Source organism: Pyrus communis, chromosome 4, assembly GCF_041283825.1.
Source record: "Pyrus communis isolate YQ-2024b chromosome 4, ASM4128382v1, whole genome shotgun sequence".
Classification (NCBI taxonomy): Eukaryota; Viridiplantae; Streptophyta; class Magnoliopsida; order Rosales; family Rosaceae; genus Pyrus; species Pyrus communis.
In genome coordinates, this window is record NC_142568.1 from 15560840 (window position 1) to 15581501 (window position 20662).

General features: G+C 37.9%; 2 protein-coding genes and 1 long non-coding RNA gene across 4 annotated transcripts; 1 reads left to right on the forward strand and 2 right to left on the reverse strand.

Annotated features, from left to right (window-relative positions):
- Positions 1-3: 3 nt before the first annotated feature.
- LOC137723043 (WAT1-related protein At2g37460-like) lies at positions 4-2750 on the reverse strand. 2 transcript variants are annotated; one of them, XM_088692606.1, is made up of 8 exons: positions 2436-2750; positions 1975-2213; positions 1804-1866; positions 1606-1722; positions 1251-1488; positions 938-1099; positions 559-710; positions 4-444 (listed from the first exon to the last, which is right to left on the reverse strand). In XM_088692606.1, exons 2-8 carry the CDS (start codon positions 2163-2165, stop codon positions 276-278), a joined length of 1092 nt encoding a protein of 363 aa, XP_088548732.1. In that variant the 5' UTR covers positions 2166-2213; positions 2436-2750; the 3' UTR covers positions 4-275. The 2 variants fall into 2 exon arrangements, with proteins under 2 accessions (XP_088548732.1, XP_068318296.2); XM_068462195.2 differs by having other exon boundaries at positions 2320-2750.
- A 6759-nt stretch (positions 2751-9509) lies between these two features.
- LOC137722771 (ras-related protein RABE1a) lies at positions 9510-14004 on the reverse strand. Its single transcript, XM_068461857.2, has 8 exons — positions 13745-14004; positions 12111-12183; positions 11925-12025; positions 10938-11003; positions 10536-10633; positions 10388-10450; positions 10215-10307; positions 9510-9798 (listed from the first exon to the last, which is right to left on the reverse strand). The coding sequence occupies exons 1-8, from the start codon at positions 13815-13817 to the stop codon at positions 9718-9720; spliced, it is 648 nt and encodes a 215-aa protein (XP_068317958.1). The 5' UTR covers positions 13818-14004; the 3' UTR covers positions 9510-9717.
- Positions 14005-15786: 1782 nt separating this feature from the next.
- Positions 15787-16750, forward strand: LOC148697525 (uncharacterized). The gene is made up of 3 exons (XR_015961281.1): positions 15787-15871; positions 15986-16076; positions 16587-16750. It is a non-coding gene; the product is annotated as an uncharacterized LOC148697525 (long non-coding RNA).
- The last annotated feature ends 3912 nt before the right edge of the window (positions 16751-20662 follow it).

Here is a 20662-nt window from a genome sequence, read left to right on the forward strand (position 1 = left end):
TGCTTTCTGAAAGATTTTTTGTCATTCTTATTGTTATTATGCAAACTGATGTAAATAGATAGACCAACGAGAAACCTAAAACATCACTACAACAAAATTGATCTTCGGCCTGACCGATTAAACACTAGTCACAAGCAGGGCCTGAATTAGTGACCAACTTTGCTAACCGATCTCCAAGGTTCACGTTGCTCGGTGAAATTTGTTTGAGGCTATGTTCGTGCGAGAGATATATAGATATTGGATTCCCTTTGTTTTCTTTTCCATCTCCTTGCATTTCATTTGCAAGATGGTGCGATTGTGATGACCTCGAGAGCTTTTTCATCTTGTGCTTGCTTCGTTGCCGTTAATTCATCTCCGATTGTTTTTTCTGGGGACTCGTGATCTTTGGCTTTACCCCATACAACGAGATATAGGCCAGCGATTATGACCGCAGCACCCAGCAGCCTGTAAAACGATCAAATCATAGTAGTTTAGAGTATCGTTTTGTGAAAAAAAAAGTTTACATAAAGCATGCAAGCAAGAGTGGTAATTTGTGAAGGATGTAACATGATGGATTACCTTCCAAGAAACATTTGCTCACGCAGGATGAAGGAGCTCATGACGGCAACAATAACCATGCTCAGGGGACTGAATGCTGTCACAAACACAGGGCCTCTGTATTTCATTACTACTCCTTGAATGTAATAAGCTAGTCCTGAACAGAATATTCCCTGCATGGATATTGGGTAAATAAAAAGACCATAAGAATTTAGGGAAATATGCACAAGTACAACAATTACAAACTTTGGAAAGAAAAAAAAGAAGCTAGAAGAACACTAGACATACAACTAATCGACACTAAACCATGGTAAAAATACGTATTGACATATGGGTCATGCGCAACCCATGAGCACAGGAGAGAATTTCCCCAACTCAATTAGAAGTGAATTTTTCTCACACTGTAACAAGCTGCCAATAATTTTGTATCCCATTTTATGGACCAGACGACAGCATTTCCTCTTTCCATCACCACTGCTACAGCAGCTCCTTCCAGTGTGCCCAACGCACATATCCAAGCGGAAAGGGAGAGCTCAGCTGGGTACGTTTTCAGTGTGATTGCCTGCAGAGACAAATTTTTCACCTTATTTTTAAGAAGATTCTCGTCAAATAATGCACGTTCGATATTTTTCAACGTACTATACCCATCATGTATTTTAGTACCATCAACCAATCGTAACATGTGAGGAAACTTAAATTTATGAAACAGTAACCTGCAGAATCATGAAACAAGCCCAGCAGAAGCAGCCGACTGTAATCATTAGGGAACCCTTGATCGAATCTTGGAGGCTAGTAGCGGCACTTGTATGCTGTTCATGGCTAGGTCTGGTCCAAAATAAATGCAAAAGTGGACCCTTTACGAGGGTCATGATCATGGCACCTGCAACGGTTGCTACAGTTCCAACCAACTTACTTTGGCTCCGGATGCTTTTCAATTTCACTTTCTCAAGCCTGAGAGTAAACGATAACGAGTTGTTATGTGTATCCCAACCCCAAAAAAACTAGACATTTCACAAAAATAATTTCGGCGAAAAAGAGAAATACTTTGTGCATATTAGCATACGTTACCTAAGAACCCAAGCCATTACAAAAGTAAGGGCGGGAAGAATATTGCACATAGCTGCTGCAAACGTTGCTGTTGTGTACTTCATTCCCGTAAAGTACAGATTTTGGTCCAGAACTGGCCTGCCAAAGAGATAGATATATAATGATTTACAAGAAATTAGGAGAAACCTTCCACAACAAGAAAGCAATTAGAAGCATTACTCCAGCAAACCGAGCAGCATTATCTTGATGAAGATCGAAAGCGTCATCTTCGGTCTCACTTTTCTGCTCAAGAATAACAAACGCCCTTTAGTAACGAGAGTCACACAACACAACTTCTAAGGTGGTGTTTTGGGTGCATGAGAGAGAGTTAGAGAGAGAGAAGAGAGAGACTTGTCCAGTATGATGGCGAAAGGAGCAATGACAGCAGTGGCAACAACGTGGCGGTAGACAACGAGCACGTAGTTACTCATCCCCTGGTTTAGTGCTGCCTTAGAGAGAATATCCATGCCGGCAAGCCCAAATTGCAAGAAAACAACAGCAAAGAAAGGCTTGGCAGCCTTCATTGTTTCGCCTATGCTCATTGTGCTCTGGAAACTTCAGCTGTAAAATATGTACACACTTCACTTCTCCTGCATGAAAAAACTTATGAAACTATATTCCTTTTTATATAGAAACTTTTGTTTACACAAACCCCAAAGATTCTTAGGGACTTAAAAATACAGGGAATCTACTAACCTATTGAAATGTCAATATTTGTCGAAAACCCTTTTTCGCCTCATATTCGATATGAGTGAGTTTTTGTGATTTACTTAGGAACTACTAATTGAACAAATAATACAGCTTAAAGATACCTTGTTAGTGCCCTCGAATAAAGTATTAAAGTATCTTTGCATGGGTTTTGGGTCACTGCTGATCAAGCGGAGTTCCTTTTTTTATAGATGTCCAGGGAAAGTGGTTTTAGATAGTTCGACGAACCCTACTGTTGAATCCGTGTACACAAATTCCCCCCATCTCTCCATGAATTATTAGATAAAAAAAGCGAAAGTATAGTGACACAATATTGTTGCGCACTTGAAAACACACAATCACCTTTTGCTTTTAGGTTAAAATGACGGAAGAAAAAGTGTAACAGAATTCATTTCGATTGGATTCCCCTATTCTGGTATACCAGGGATGGTTGATTCTCAATCTAACCTATGTAATGGTCTCAAATTTGTTCCTCAATCGCGTAAATTCTGAGCTACTAACACTAGATGCCCCAACTGTTTTCACCAAGTTTATTCATCCGATGATGTATCTGTACGCATGTTAATATCTTACTTGTCAAAAGTAAATAAAAATTAGAGCGGGACTAAATTTGAATAAATGGTGGACAAACACATTATTTGATAACGAAAGTCGGTGAAAACATTATTCGATTGGATTCCCCTATTATGGTATACATAGGATGGTTGATTCTCAATCTAACCTATGTAATGGTCTCGAATTTGTTTCTTGATCGCGTAAATTTTGAGCTACTAACACGAGATGCACCAACTATTTTCACCAAGTTTATACATCTGATGATGTGTCTATACACATGTTAATATCTTACTTATCAAAAGTAAATAAAAATTAGAACGGGATTAGATTTGAATAAATGATGGACAAACACATTATTTGATATCGAAAGTTGGTGAGAACATGAGATGTGCTCGCATTACTCAGTTGGAGGTAGCACTGCAAGTGTACACACACACACACACACACACACGCATAATGTTTAATAATGTGTGAAATATTGGTAACTGAAGAAAAGGCCAGTTTTACGGTCAAAAACTATGAATATCCAAAGTTCCCAGTATTCATTGTTTTTTACAAACTTTAATCAATGGGCTTGTTTCCTTGTGCTTTAGCATGATTCATCTGTAGACTGGGCACTACTATTATTAAGCTAAATGGCTAAACAAACTCCTATCTGGAACCCATTAGATCATTTAGTTTAGAGAATGTGGGTCCTTGTGCCACTCAACAATTATGGGGGGTACTGTGTATGATACTCAGGTATATGCACTGTGGCCAATTGACATACATACAATAGATTTAGGTTCAAATCTTCTGCTTATTTCAGAGCATTTCTAACAATATCAATCTATGATGGAATACGATTTGACACAAGGTGACATAAAATCATCAACAGTTGAATAGATCCAATTCCGTTATTTTGGACTCTATGTGTTCGGTTTTTACACTCCATAATTAATTGTCTTAAGTATATTAGGAATTATAGACTTAGAAGATTTAGTGGTTTTTCCAATTAAAGTGGTTTTTCCAACTAGAGTGGTTTTCTCAATTGGAATTGTTTTCTCAATTGAAGTTATTTCCCCAATTGAAGTTTGTTTACCAAATTGAAGTTTGTTTACCCAATTTAAATTGTCTACCTAATTTAAATTGTTTACCCAATTTATTGTTTTCCCAATTAGAGTTAGTTTCTCAATTGGAGAATGATTCATAACTAGATTCCAATCAGAATTAGTAATCCTTACTTAAAAAGACCTTTATATGTTTATATAAAGGGGCTATTGCACTAGTTTTGAATTGATGCAAAACAATAAGTTGCATAGCACTCAAGGAGTCAGAGTGAGAGAAAACCAAAGTGTGTGCAAGAGAAAAGAAAAAAAGATAAAGAGTGTATTTTTTTGTTCTTGTTCTTTTAGGTTTTTTGTCAAGTATTAATTCTAGAGATTTGGCAAGATTATTCATTGTACTCACTATCGATATCGTAAAAAATTGTTGTTTCTGCCCCACGGATGTAGGCACATATAGCCGAACTATGTTAATTCGTGGTGTGATTTGTCTTAGTATTTTGTTTTCAATTTCTCGAGTTTTGTTTTGTTTTTCCCATTCTTAAACGCAATAATCACAACAGTGTGATCCAAGAAAATTATGCTAACCTATCGTTTGATATAATTCAATAGTGAAGGAGAAAATAAAACAATAAAAGTTAAATGGCCTCATTCTTTGGATTAAAACGAGATTCTAAGTTCAAATTTTCTGCTTATCCCAGAGCACCTCCAAGACTCCAACTATACTAGTATATGAATGCGTAACATTCTTCATAACAAAACTTGAATACAAGTTGACACAAGGAGACGTAAATTAATCAGCAATTGAATTAGATTTATAAGTCAGGTTCTTCTGGAATCTATGATTCAAGGAAATTGTCATCACCTACCATTTGATCTAATCCAATGGTGCAAGAGAAGAAAACAACGAAAGTTAATGACCTCATCCATTGGATTAGATAGAACGGTAGGTGACTATAATTTTCCTGGACCATAGGGTGCAGGAGAACATGATTGTTAGATTTATATCCCAATTTGGTGATATATGATTGATTCTGTTTGATGTAAATACACCCACTAGCAAAGTGATTTTCTCAGTATGGAAAAGAATTTCCTCCTAATTTTTCCAGTAGGGTTTGTTCATAGATCTCAAGAATAACAAGCTCATGAGTGATCAGTATATTTGTGGCTGAAAAATGGGGAATTAAACATGGGTGACATCTGAGTAGGCAACGAAGAATCGGTTGGAATTTGATGGCAGGCAGACCAGCATTAGAATCCCTACAAGACCAGACATATGAGAGCGTACTACTGCCACTTTAATTTTTCATCTTTCCATTCACAAGTGCCACTATATATGAATATATGACAGCATCCATCCAGAATATGGGCCAAAGAAGAAATGACAGAAGTGGCCAGTGGAATCTGAGTAAGAGTGAGCCACAACAACGTGATTGCTGTTACCTTGGTTCAATCCCACTGAGGAAAAATTGTCTAATTTCTGAATAAATACCCACCTTCGAGGAGAAAACCGCAGCCATGAAAAGCTTTGCTCTGTAATGGAGAGAATTTGTCCTATAACTGGGACTATCGCGTGACCACTTCACATTATGGAGATAATCCGTCAAAATACAATTGGAATATATCTTCTTGTGTCTACAATATTCATGTGATTGGCCCATGTAATTGATCAATTAGAAGAATATGTGAAAGAATAATGAGAATGAGAATGAGTAATGAGAATGAGATGATAGGATAATCCGAGCTACCAACTAATTAGGCCAATCGTTCATTGAGCAATCACACAAAATTTATACAAGATGTTGAGAATAAATCCCAAGTTAATAGAGGATGGACCTTGCATGGCTTATAATAAGGTTCTAAGAGACGTTAGACGCTAGTCGGACGGTGGGATGGGGCCTAGCGCCTAGGCGGCTATGCGGGGCTTAAGCGGGCGCTTAGGCGGATTAGGCAGATTTAAGTAAATCTATTATATTTCATGTAAATAAATGTCTGTTTATATTTAGACTGTATATAATTTCATCAAAAACTACAAAATAAAATGGCATATATATTATGAAGTATTGTAACATAATGAAAACATGGGGAACAAGTATATAATTTGTGTTCATTTAAGTATTCAATAAGTCTCTTACAATTTATTAAAAAAAATAAAATGCAAAATGAAAGTTAATAATTTTCTATCTAAGTGAGTCACAATCTAGGCGGGTGCCTAGGCGAGTCAGGGCAGTCTAGGCGGGCGCCTCAGCAAGTATAGGCACCCTTTCTTAATTTTCAAACGCCTAGGCATTAAACGGGACAGTGGCCAACCACCTAACGCCTAGGCGGGGCCTTGACAGCACTAGGTGGGAATTTTTAGAACAGTTAGGTTACTTCCCATATTACCAATTAATTTTATAGTAAAATCTCAATTTTTTTTTTTTTTACTTTTCATATAATATTAGAACCACGACAAACCTAAGATAAGTAAGGTTACAAGGAAATCTAAACAGCTTGATGGGCAAGCTACAAGTTACAAGCAACACACCAAATCCATTCTTGGATTGTAAGATATATTTAACTGGTATGATCAATATATATACTATATATATCTGTAAATGAGGGGGTATATATCTCATTGTGTCACCGTCGTATACATGGATATTCTCTAGTCATGAAATGAGTTTTGTGGATAAAAAGGAGATACGTTAACGACAGGACAAAATATTTATCCACTTAATGAGCATATGACCCATTACTCGAAAGTTTTCTCCACATGGGAATATATATTTGCTGACAATACAACAGATCACTCAGATCCCGTTTGGTTGTTCTTTTACACCAAACTTGCTTTATTTTAAAATTAAGCAATACAAATGGTTTGATAAAAATAAAATATTCTGCTTATTTTTAAAGCAACGACCTCCAAACAGTAGTTTTTAGAAGCAGCTTATAGATTGCTTTTAAAAGTTGCGTTTATATAAAGCACAGTGGAGCCTTTAATGATACTTTAAATTCATGTAATGTCCTCATTAATTTTTAAAAATTACATTATTTATCTTTTCTACACACATTCTCTCCATTAGAGAACAAATTGACCACCTATCACTACATCAATTAACCTTACATCGCTACCGTCATTACCACCATCATCACCAGCACCACTACCACAACTACAACTACTGCCGCCACCACCACCACAGCAACTGCCACCATAACTACCCTCGCTTGTGTCTTTTGACTCTAGCACCATTTTCACATATGCACCACACCATGTTATTGGCACCAACACCATTACCCCCCCCCCCCCCATTGTCGTAGTCATCACCGCCACATGCCCCTGCCAAAGTTGTTGTTCCCACCACCCATATTATTATGTTCATTTTTCGTCATTATATACAATTATGTTATTTTATATTAAATAATGTTCAACTGTTTTATTTTACAGCTGATTATTCTTAAAGTAAATGAGTTTTTAAAAAACAAACACAGTAATTGCCCTTAGTATGACTTGATATGTTGTCCAATTGTCGATCTAACCAATTATATATATATATATATATATATGTATATGTGGTAGCTTTGTATTTCTCAAGTGTTTTCACTGCAAGTGCTTCCTCATTTACAGAAATAAACTTTGCTTCGTGGGAAACACAAGTAGTACTGCGTTTCCTGTCAGAAGGACTGAGTGTGCCTTTCCAGGCATGCTTTTAGGCTTTTTTTAGCATGTAGACAAATCTTACGTCCATGAAAGGTGAAAAAATGGTTTTGCTTTTGGTCGGTCCTTACCTAGATTATCTAAGCAGGTCTTCAAAGTGAGGGTTGAGGATAACCACAAACCCTAACGGTCAAACTTCCAAAAGAAGATAGAAAAATGATAACTTTGAAAAAGACCATGGCAAAGAGTTCACTCATTGTACACTATTGGAGTGCTTTTTTCCCAATGACACAAAATTTATACACATTTTTGTATAATTGACACGCCATGATGACGGATGTAGTTCCACGACTTACTGGAAAAAAAAAAAAATGAGGGACATCACTTTGATTTTCTCTACCCTAACAACAAAAGCTCATGTCCTCGTCCTTTTTTTTTTTTTTTTGGGTCATCTTTTTTTTTTTTTTTGTCGATTCGTGTCCAAAAAAAAATAACAACTTCCACCAATCACACATTGCCAAAGTAAGCAAAAACACACTTATTGCCCTTGTAAGCACTCGCTGAATGAATAATGGAATGCATTTCTCCTTTGTTTTATTTTTTTCAAGTTGTTTTCTCCTTTTTCTTTGTTGTGCTTTATTTGCTTTTCTGGTAATGGCCATGGCCCATGAAATTATCAGCAATTGCATCTTTTGGTCAATTGCTGAAAGAATAAATAATGCAGCTTTATGTTGTAGTGGAAATCTATTAGCTTTAGCTCTATCGTCTATGGGCAACACAGCAGGACAGGAACCCCAACGTCGTAAAATCTTCCAAATCAAGTAAAGCAAATTTGATGCCATGCCAGCTTTTGCCATACAGATTAAAGAGAAAACATGTGTGCGTGTTTCATGCCAAATGCACCGCCACAGCACGGCACGGTGAAGTGACAGAAATACGGCAATTTACGGAGCGTTTCAGACAAGAAAACATAGAGATGTTGACACTGGGATAAGATGAGGAGATTGATCGTCGTCTTGAAGGGACATTTGAAACAAGACGATGTAGAATAGTATTACGACACAGGCTCATAGCGTGATCCACGATTGCTAATCAAAACCCTACCTTGACTTCCCACTTCGCACCTACGCTACTTACGGCCAGAACAAAATACTAACTAGTACCAAGTATAATTGAAAAATGCTAGTGTTAGTCGTTAGTTGTCCATGCTCGTACATGACCTTAAACCATTGATTGGCATCGGATTCACTTCCACAAATATCAATGGTTTAGTACCACCACTACCAGCATGAAAACATATGTTAGTTGTCCACACTTGTACAACGTATAAAAAAGAGTTGAGATCCGAAAACACATACTTTTGACATACTTTGACACTCATTTTAGTATACATTCATAGATCGTCCTCACAAAAAATTAGATAAACCCAAAACCATTAAGATATTCATTTGGAATAGATGGATACAATTATACAAAAAAACACTAAACTTAGTCCAACGGTAAGCATGACCTTTGAGGTATGATATAAAAGATAAACTATTAAATCGTTGAAATACATTACAGAGTGGGTCTCACAAAAATCATATCGAAATGTGCATAAAAAAACCCATGCCCCAAATCTTAACCCTATAAATAGGATAGTACTATTCACATCCATATTTTTACCTCCCTTGTTAATTTTTTATTATTGATCTTCAAGTCATTTAATTTGCCAGCGAATATTAAGATAAGTACGTGAAAAGGAAAAATAGGTGTGCCGACTACCCCCCATAAATAATGCTTAAATTCAGTCAACTTGTATCTCGCTTTGCAAGAACGAAAGACAGGGAGGCGTAAGGATATCTTCACACCAAAACTTTAAAACAAAGGGTAGTCGACTCAATTTCGGTCATGGATTCTCCAAGGAAAATAAAGGAATGAGCGCGAAAGGTGAAAGAGAAAGCTCATGAAAAATCAACTAATATATAATTGACTTCCCAACATATGAGGATCTACCATTCACACCCAAATCAGTAGTAATTATCAAATAATGATAAAAAGAAAGCGATATAAGCACAAGTAACAGAGTCGTGACAAATCAGTTTTTCTCCCCAGCGCAGTGGTTGCGTTTGCCTTAAACATTTACCCATCATATCATGTTCGCCACAGTTTTCAACCGCAACACGCTGATTTTTGGGCAGCTTGAGCAGCCCCAGCTCCCTGGTCTGGTTGATTAATCTTGATTGTCTGAGGCTGCCAAAATCCAACAAAAGTAACCTCAGTATATCATCACAGCACGAGATGACAGATTGGGTTTAATCAAACGGTTGCCAGTGCCACTCAACTCTAGTTGGTAGCAAAGGCTCAATAGTGAAGAAACAAATTCGGCACTTTTGGGGGTGACTGACAACCAACGATCTATGCGCCCACTACCAACTTTGATTTAATTATTGAACAGAAAGAGCTTCTTTAAGCCAGAAAAGGCATTCTTTTCCGTTTAAGTATTAAACAGAAAGTGTTTCTAGGGGTAAAAAAAAAAAAATTCGTATACTTGAAGTATTATATTAAAAAGATGAGACCAATACCAATAATTTAGTTATAGAAAGGAAACCAAGCTACGTATGTATCAGGAGGGAAATGCAGTAATATAAGTGACATGGACATTATACCTCAGCCCTCGAGTCAGTATCGGCGAGTCTTTGCTTGATATCCCTAGCTATTGAAAAGAAGACCTCCTCCACATTCAAATTCGTCTTTGCACTCTGTAATACACAGCATCATTTCAGCAAAATGGGAAAAAACCAACTACTTTGTAAGTTAGAAGACACCAAGAGAAACTCACAGTCTCAAAGAATTTGATTCCATATTCGTCAGCAAGTGCTTGACCCTTTGAAGTTGGAACAGCCTGAGAGAAGTCACTTTTGTCAAGACAAGATTGAAGAACCCTGAATCACTCTCAAGAAACATACAAAGAGGGGATGGGAACAAACCCTTTTGCTTTCATCCATGTCAGCCTTGTTACCCACAAGGATCTTGTTGACATTGTCAGAAGCATGCTGTTCTATGTTACGAATCCAATTCCTAATGTCTGAATACAGGTAGAAATATAGCTTGATTACCATGCATTTATAATAACCAACAAACGTAAAAAATAAAAAATAAGATCCTAACAAAATCACATATAATTCCAACAGTCCAAGTGTACAACCCTAATATCAGGAGGCATACTGTTTTTTTTCTTTCTTTTTTTTTTTTTTTTTTTTTTTTCTGGAATAGGAGAAATACACTGTCATCATTTTAACAAAAACCTAGATCAACAGAGATCTAGAAAGCTAGGAAATGGACAAATGATGAATATAAGCATAGGGTGATGTAAGTGATGAAGAAGTTACTGTTAAACGATGACTCATCAGTGACATCATACACAAGCAAAATACCCATGGCTCCACGGTAGTAAGCTGCAGAGACAGAATAATTAACAAGGTTATCAAAATTCTTAGGAAATGAAGGCAAGATTCCAAAAACTACCAATCTAAAAGGTAATATGAGATCTCAGCACCATAACAGCTTTAGATGTGTTTTGGAGCTGCACTCAAATGGGCGACCAAAAATTAGGACTCATAAGACAAAGCAAGAGCTGCTGCATAAACTAAATGAGCTGAGGCCCAGTTCCAACTCTGACCATTTAATGTGCCCACCAGTGTGACCCACAAAAATTGAAAACTGAAAGAAAAATAAGGCCTGCAACCAACATACTGAAATGGCCCTAACCATCATGTTTACATAGTTCTTCCGTGCATGTCTGTAGCAAGAAGGCAACAGAGAAGCCCTGGAATCATACAAGCCCCTTCACATTCAGATTGCCACAAGCCAGCAAGATAACAAATATAGAAATATCTTAAATTTAGACCAAACGCCAGCTTAGTCAGAGTATTTAAGTTTTTTTTCTAGCAGTCTTGCTGACAGATTGGTGCACACCTAACAAAACACTGATCCCAGTGGAGTCAATCCAAACATAGTATCACTGTAAACGTACAAGACTATAGAGACATGATGCCCCTTTTTTTGACAGGGGACACTAGTAGTAACAGCTTCCAACCTACTCTTTAACAATTAACTTGATAAAATTTACAGCTCCAGTTGAATTTCGTAACCAGATACAAGCCCATCTGAGCTTGAAGATATTTTGTTCTTCTAACTTAGAAACATTAAGATGCAATTTTCGTCAAAACATGCTCCTTCATGAACATGCATAACTGATCAACAAGCTTGCAAACACAGCTGTAAGCAGCATATAATCAAACTTCCTTTTAGGAGAAAGTTGGACATGGTTAAAATTCAAATTCAATGAAAAAACACTTTGAAGCCACAGAACTAACCAGTTGTAATTGTTCGAAACCGTTCTTGACCAGCAGTATCCCAAATTTGCAATTTAATTCGTTTCCCATCAAGCTCTATGGTCCTTATCTTGAAATCAATACTGTCAAAGAATTACAACTTAGCAAGATTCAGAAACCGTTGCAGAAAGAAGAAATAACAAAACCTCAAGCACAAATAATTCTTACCCAATGGTTGTAATGAAACTAGTTGTAAAGGACCCATCAGAGAAACGCAGAAGAAGGCAACTCTTACCCACACCTGCAAAGTCGCATAACAAAGAAAACAAAAAGGAATTAAACTCAAACTAATGGATGTGGTATACAAGGAAACATAAAACAAAATTGTGGACATGCTCGACAACCTTAATCAATAAAGATATGTCATCGGATCCTAGTAACCCTTGAAAGGCATTTGAAAACAATAAAATCATTGGTTGCCTGATGATATTAAATAGAACTAACCAACCCAATGCAACAAACATTCTCTTAAATTTGAAAAATTAAAAAAGTCCAAGGTGTCAGATGGAAGGACACCTTGGGAAATATCAATGAACTAACAAATACATGTTTACAAAACTACTTCACACAGCTAGTGCATTTCAACCATTAGTTTATGTTTTTAGATTGAATTGGTTTCTCAAATATGCATATGTTGCCTATTGGAGACTCCTCAAGGTGTGGTCCCCTAAAAGGAGTCACCCGGTTGTAAAGTTCAACCTTGCAAACTTGCTAAAAATAATGCACTGATGAAAATTTACATACAACCACAAACACATTATCAAAGGAATTACGCTAAGTGGACTCCTAAGAAAGCAGCATTCATTATATAGATTGACCCGAACATTAGCTTCAAACTCCATTAGTCCCAACAGGATTACTTTGAAAAATGCATATGGAACATACCTCAAAATACAGATGCCACATGAAATTTTGACTAAAAGAAAAGCTAACTTAGAACTTCAATTAACCAAATCAATCGCAAATCTGACAACTCAGACCGCCTATTCGGAAAATAAATCATCTGATCCTAGTAACCCTTGAAAGGCACTTGAAACAAACAAATCATTGGTTGCCAGATGATAGTGAATAGAACTACCCAACTGAATGCAACAAACAATCCCTTAAATTTGGTAATGTCCAAGGAGTTCAACGGAACGACACCTTGGGAAAATCAATGAACCAGCATATACATGTTTAAGGCACCACATGATTAAACAGCTAACAGGTTTAGGCTCAACTATTGGAGACTCCCCAATGGTGAAGTTCAAGGTAGCATTGCTAAGAACAATGCACCAGTACCAATCTCATTATCAAATAAATTATGCTAAGTGGAGTCCTTAGATAGCAACATTCGTTTAATACAAAAACCCCAACATATGCTCCAAACTCTTATAGTCCCCCGAATACAATGAAACTATTTATTCTGGAAATGCATACGGAATACACCTGAAATACAAAGAACACATGAAATGCAGCTCAAAGGAAGCTACACTACAACTTCAGCTAACTAAATCAATCACAGATCAACCATTTCAGCCGCCTAATCGAACGAAGAGGCTAACCAAATCCCAACCTAAATCTTTCACCGACAATTATTACGCACATCAATCGTATACCTGGAATTAACAGCAACAAAATACGATCTACCAAATAGAAATCGAAATCACAAAATATCCTAAATATGAACGTCATTAGCCCTAAATCAACCCTAAGATTAGAACGTAAAATTCCCAAAAAATATACGATCAAACGACTCCGCAATAACAGATTCCAGTCCAGAAGATGAGAAATTTAGAGAGGGTATAAACGGAAAATCATACCGCTGTCGCCGATCAGGAGGAGCTTAATGAGGTAATCGTAATCGGCTCGAGCTCTGGCAGGTGGAGCAGCCATGGCAAGGATCCCAAAGCCACAAAAATAATAAAAAGGAGAGAATTGATTCGAGGAGGAAGAGAAATACAAGATCAGGAGAGAGAGAGAGAGAGAGAGAGAGAGAGAGAGATCTAAGGAGATGTGAGAGAAAAGAGGAGGGAAGCGGAAGCGGAGTCCTTGTTACGTCAGCAGACTCAGCAGCACCAGTCGGCCGTTGATTTTTTTGTTTTTATTTGTTTTTATTGTGGTGGGGTAACAGAGTTCCTGGCCGTTGGATTAACGGGAACGAGATCTGAGAGGATGTGAAGCACGCGATTGTACTCGTGAAGAGCGTCGGAGATGTTGTGAAATTGTTAGAATTTTTCAGTAGTTTTATGTGAGTCTGAGGCAAGTTGAATTTGATAATAGATACATACATACATATATATATATGTATGTATATAGCATTACTGATATCCTAGTGTGAATTCAATACATTGATTTCACACTTATAAGTTTAATATATTAAATTTATGAGTATATTGATATCACACTTAAATTTCTTGATTTACTATAAAAGTATGATTTTTATGTTTCCAATTTATTGGTTTCACATCCACTTTTTCAGGTTTACTATGGAAAAACTTATTTAGATCATCAGATTTTCTTCTTTTTATATGCGAGTTGCACATGATTTGTATAGTGACACTAGTCAAGCATACCATGATAGTGTGGTTGAGTGGTTGAGTATCAACGTTATGGTAACGGCGCTAATATAAATAGATATTACACTGATATTTGATTAACATTTGTGATATGATGTTAATAATTGGTATTAATACGTCAATGTAACATTGTTAAAATGACGTTAATATTTGGTTGCCGTATTGTCAGTTGCGTCATCCATGTCTCTTGGTTAGGCCATGCATGGTCCATGGGTGCAAGTGCGAAAATTTGAAACTTGAAACCTAAAATTTTAACCGTTAGGTATGGTTCAGTAGTTTTAAGTGAGTCCAATAACTATATATAGGAATCGGGCAAGTTGAATTTGATATATATATATATATATATATAGCATTATTTTTATACTAATATGAATTCAATTTATTGATTTCACACTTATGAGTTTAATATATCACACTCATAAGCTTAATATATTGAACTCATGAGTATATTGGTATCACACTTAAATTTTTCAATTCACTATAAAAATGTGATTTTTATGTGTCTAATTTATTGGTTTCACATTCACTTTTTTCAGGTTTACTGTGGAAGAACTTATTTACATCATCAGATTTTCTTCCTTTTACATGTGGGTTGCACATGATTTGTATAACGACACTAGTCAAGCATACGATGACAGTGCAGCTAAATATCAACGTTATGGTAACGGCGCTGATATAAATAGATATTACACTGATATTTGATTAACATTGGTGATCTGATGTTAATAATTGGTATTAATACGTCTATATAACGTTTTTAAAATGACGTTGATATTTGGTTGCCATATCATCAGTTGCATCATCCACGTCACTTGGTTAGGAGAGATTTTTCAATGTGACCGGAATACGGGGTGATACATCACGTATCATTATGCAAATAGTAGGATATATGTGTTAAAAGTTAATAGCTTAAAAAATAAAAAATTTCACCATTTACATAAAAGCACGTGATATACCACTCGTACTCCGATCACAATGAAAATTTTCTCTTTGGTTAGGCCATGCACGGTCCACGGGTGCAGGTGTAACATCCCGTCCCGGGATTTATAGAAACGTACATTGAATTTACGATTTTACCCCTAGATCGTTTTTGTCACGTTATTAGTTGTTGGTGTGGTGTGGAATGTATTGGATTACACCCACACACACACACACTTTAACTTTCCGGGATTCCCTCCCTCATTCCCTCACTCTGTCTCTTTCTTTTTCTTTTTCTCTCTCTCTCCCCGAGTCTATTTCCTCTCTTCTTCTTCTTCTCTTCTCAACACACGGACCATACACACAAAACCTACTCAAACCTGCACCAATTAAGAAACCAAGACCACCATCGTGTTCGTGGAGCTGAGAGGAGTTCAAAGGTGCCATTTTCAGGTAAGAATATAGATGTTTTCACGTCGTTTCAACGAGGTCCGATTATTGCACTGTTCATGCAAACCTAATCTAGCTTGTTTTAGGAGATTTTAAGCTTGTAGATGTGTTTGTGAGGTCCCAAGGAGCCTCGGAGTAGTTCGTTGGGTGAATTTGGACGTCACGATCGTCCTGTGCAAAGTTGGCCGAGTTTTGACCTTGAAGACAGGTGAGATTCTTTAATTTTTAGGCCTTAAAACTAGTCTAACGTTGTTCTACTAGTCCTAGGCTTCATTTTGGTATAAAGAACGTGAAATTTGGTTGAAAAACGAAGGAGAAAACAAGGTTTGAAAATTACCCAGTTTTCCGGCGCCGTCGCCGGCGCCGGAGTCTCGCCGGAGAAGACAAGGGAATATTCCGTTAAGTCTAACGGAATATTCCTAACGGCAGTTAACGGTAACAGTTGGATTTAACGGAATATTCCTGACGGCGTCAGTTGATGCCGTCAGTGTGCAGTGCACGTGGCCGCGCGTGGGGGCGCGTGGGTCCGTACCTGTTCAGGCGCGTGGGGGCGCGTGCGTGGTCCAAAAATTTTTCTAAAAATATGTGTGTGATCCTGAGGTTGTGTAGATCACGTTGGTATATTCAATTGTCCAATTTGAGCAATGTATGAGAAGTTATTACGAGAAGTTGCTTAGGTGCTTTTAAATTAACGTTTTCGTAACTTTGTCGCGTATAGGTGATTCGTATTCCGAGGACGAGCGTACACACTCGAGGCAGGGGGGCTACGACCCTTCTAATTACCAGTGAGTGGGCTTTTGTTTTCCGTATATACCTATATACATATTAATTCCCAGAAATTAAATAGAAAAGGTTATATGTTTTATGCCATGCATCATTTGAATATTGTTTACGCATCATCGCATGTATTAGTAGTGGCATACATATATATATATAAATGTGTATTTGGTGCTGTGGACGCACAGGTAAGTGCCAGGTAAGCGGTATTCATGTGGTTATGCATTCCTGTTTATTATGCAATAGTAGTTTGAAATGTTTAGAGAGCTCATAATCTGCACCCCCGGTGTTAGTGCTCCCGCCCAGGGCCAGGGCACAGCCTTCACGTGTATGTTCACCAGCACCGCATGCTCGCCTTGGATCCAAGATAGGTGCAAGCCTGTCGTACAGACCACATTAGGTGGTTCCGACTTGTAGGTGACCCGCGATTATCGCACAGCTTCACGTGATCGTAGCACTAGAGCATACATATATATAATACACCCAGCTTGTCGTACAGACCACGTTAGGTGGTTCCGACTCGTGTGCAGATTCAGTTATTGAGTTGAGAGTGGAGCTCTAGATTCGGCCGTACAGGTCACGTTAGGTGACTCCCGGCTGCCATATTATATATATTCGATGTGAATTACGCTTGAGCATTTATATTTGATTATGATATTCTGTAATGGCATATTCTCAAGCATGAATGGCATATTGCAAAGCATGAATGGCATATTGTGAGCATGAATGGCATATGGTGGAGCATGATTGACATATCTATACATACGTATATATGTTCATTTTCTGGGAAGTATACAGGTTTTACGGCGAGGGGTTAGAATGTATTTTGCTAAAGAGTTTTAAAAGAACTTTGTTTTTGCCCACTCACGCTTTTGTTTTTGCGCCCCTCCAGGTTCTAGTGGTCTAGCGAGTTCGGTGGTTTATCCCAGAGGGCGTCCCGGCATTTCTGACAGACATTCACCATTGTAGGGTCACCTTCGGGTGTACATATGTCGTATCTTTTCCTTTTGGACTGTTGTAGACTTGCTCTGAATTGTGTCTCACATACACTAGTACTTTGTATGTTATTAGGTTTTTAATTATTAGTACTTATATATTACTATCTTATTAGCTTCCGCACGCGCACATGGCTACGTCACCTTCGTGTGACGGCCAGCACACCCTGATCTCGGTCGGGGTGTGTCAGCAGGTGTGAAAAATTGAAACTTTGAAACCAAAAATTTGTAACGGTTAGGTATGGTTCAGTATTAGGCTTTTTCAAGCATGAAACCAAATCATATTGATACCAATTAGTTTTGGTTTAGTTCGATACCACATAATTTTGGCCTACAACATTGGCCCACTTCAATCCATTATTTTCCGCGGGGAAAAGAAGTGGCTAAACCTCTAATTTCAAAATATGTTGAGAAAAAATTAAACAAAGGGTAAATTAAACTTTACCATCTCAGATTTGAGGTCTATTATAACTCCATACAATATTTTCAAAAGATTTCACTTTTATACCTCAAGTATTATTTTATTTCAATATAATGCATCTGTTACATTTTCCATCCATTGATCCGTTAAGAGCTGACGTGACTGCCACATTTGTATCACGTGGCTGCCAAAGTTGTGCTACTTGGCAAAAAATAATAACTTTTTTATCTATAAAAAAAAAAACTGAATCCCCAAAACCCCACCCCCACTTCCTCGCAACCCCCCCCACCCTTCTTCTCCCTCCTGAGCCTCCCAACTTCATGTCCTTCTTCCTCCATCACCACCACCCATCTCATACAACCACCATGTCAATCCTCCCCTCCCACCGAAGCAACCACCTTCATCTCCTTCATCCTCATAGTCAAACATCCATCATCGCCAACTTCGATAACAGGGCCTGGTGTGGCTGGCAGATGGACTAGAGCTTGGCATAAAGACCATCACCGGATTCGGAGGTTTCTGGGTTGTTCAGCGCATCTGGGTCGTTGACTGGTTGTTGAGGTCCAGATCTAGGGATCGCTCGAGGTGGGGGGGTTGCGGGGGAGGTGGGTGTGGGGTGAGATGGGGGGTTGCAGGGGAGGTTGGGGTAGGCTGGGATGGGGTAGGTTTTTGGATGGGAGAAGAGGTGAAGAGAGTGGATGAGAGGGAGGTGGTCGAGGGAAATGGGTTTTTGGGTTTTCATTTTTAATTTTTAATTTTTTTAATAAGATAAATTATTATAATATTTTTAATGCATAAAATTTTTTTTTTTTTGCCACATGGTACAAATTTGGCAGACACGTCAGCTCTTAACGGATCAATGGATGGAAAATGTAACAGATGTATTATATTGAAATAAAATAGTACTTGAGGTATGAAAGTGAAATGTTTTGAAGATGTTGTATGATGTCACATCCTAGTCTCGGCTCCGCCGTAGCACGATATTGTCGGCTTTGGGCCCCAGCTATGCCCTCACGGTTTTGTTTCTGGGAACTCACACAAGAACTTCCCAGTGGGTCACCCATCTTGGGATTGCTCTAGCTTGAACTCGCTTAACTTCGAAGTTCCAATGAAATCCAAAACCAGTGAGTTTCCAAAAGGCATCATACAAAATAAAGCTGGGCATGTACATATAAGGTACTTCACCCCCTTTCCATTAGTCGATGTGGCATGTTGCAATCCACCCCCCTTATGGGCCTGACGTCCTCATCGGTACACTCGCACCACACGGCAGAGTGGCTCTGATACTATTCAGTCACATCCCAATCTCGGCTCCGCCGTAGCACGATATTGTCCGCTTTGGGCCCTGGCTTTGCCCTCACGGTTTTGTTTCTGGGAACTCACAAGAGAACTTCTCAGTGGGTCACCCATCCTGAGATTGCTCTCACCCGAACTCGCTTAACTTCAGAGTTCCAATGGAATCCAAAGCCAGTGAGTTCCCAAAATGCCTCGTGCTAAATGGAGGTGGGCATGTACATTTAAGGCACATCACCCCTTCTCCGTTGGTCGATGTGGGATGTTACATATGAGGTTACAATAAACCTCAAACCTGAGGTGGTAAAGTGTAATTTACCAATTAAAAAATTATGACCAACCAGAAGATTTATTACTCATACACTTTGAAATTAGTTTTCAAATGTAAGAAAACTTTTTGATTAAAAACTCATAAAGAAACTTGCAAAATTGGTTTTCAAATGTAAGTCCTGATAATGTAATGTTTGATGGCTTTTATGAATTAATTTAAATAATTATAAATAAATAAATAATTAATTATTAATTCGGCTCGCTACGGTAATGATCAACTTTTTCAAAAGTATGAGAATTGGATTTGTTGATTTACAAAATCGGGTTGATTTTGAAATAACATTAAGTGTCAATGTGTGACCTTTCTCAGGGTTGCTTAGTCACTAAGTAAAGATAGTGTGTAGAGAGATACAAAGGAAAACAAACACAAGATGTACGTGGTTTATCTTAAGTTGGGTTATGTCTACGAGGGTATAAGCATGATACATCATTCGTGAGTTCAATAATAGATTAAGAGGTATTCAATCAGAAGAATCTTTGTTATGGAGAATGATCTCCTTTTATAGTTGAGGAAAGTCCCCTATTTTCGTCTGCAATCGAAGTGGGACTCTATAGACTTTTATTTTGGTGTTGACATATGCCGAGTTGTCGTTGGTCTCCTGATTGGAGAGAAACTCATGTGCTTTGGTTGACAACTTAACATGTACTCTTCAATAGGTCTTTAAATGTATACAGTTGGCCAATACTCGGTGGTATCAGGGTTAGTGAAATATGGTACAAATTGTGACAGCCCGTTTCGGAATTTTCAAACCGTAAGTGTGAAATGACGATTTTGCCCCTAGTGTGAATTTTCGTTGTGTGGTTGTTTTTTAGCTTGGTTTGGCTGGTTGTGGACCACACACACCCTCACCCTTTCCCTGCCCTGCACCCCTGTCCCGAGCTATTTCTCTCTCCCATTTCCATTCCCATTTGTGCAGACATACCCCAAAACCTTCCAAATTTTCACAGATCGAAGAAACAAAGTATATATTCTTGCTC

Excerpts from the sequence above, each read along its gene's own strand:
- LOC137723043 (XM_088692606.1), bottom strand. The coding sequence starts at position 2,165 with ATGAGCATAGGCGAAACAATGAAGGCTGCCAAGCCTTTCTTTGCTGTT. Across the intron at positions 1,489-1,605 it reads GTAATGGCTTGGGTTCTTAG|GCTTGAGAAAGTGAAATTGA; the intron begins GTAACGTATGCT and ends GTTTACTCTCAG. Across the intron at positions 1,100-1,250 it reads CTTGTTTCATGATTCTGCAG|GCAATCACACTGAAAACGTA; the intron begins GTTACTGTTTCA and ends TTGTCTCTGCAG.
- LOC137722771 (XM_068461857.2), bottom strand. The coding sequence starts at position 13,817 with ATGGCTGCTCCACCTGCCAGAGCTCGAGCCGATTACGATTACCTCATT. Across the intron at positions 11,004-11,924 it reads GTTTCGAACAATTACAACTG|CTTACTACCGTGGAGCCATG; the intron begins GTTAGTTCTGTG and ends CTGTCTCTGCAG. Across the intron at positions 10,308-10,387 it reads GAATCAAATTCTTTGAGACT|AGTGCAAAGACGAATTTGAA; the intron begins GTGAGTTTCTCT and ends TGTGTATTACAG.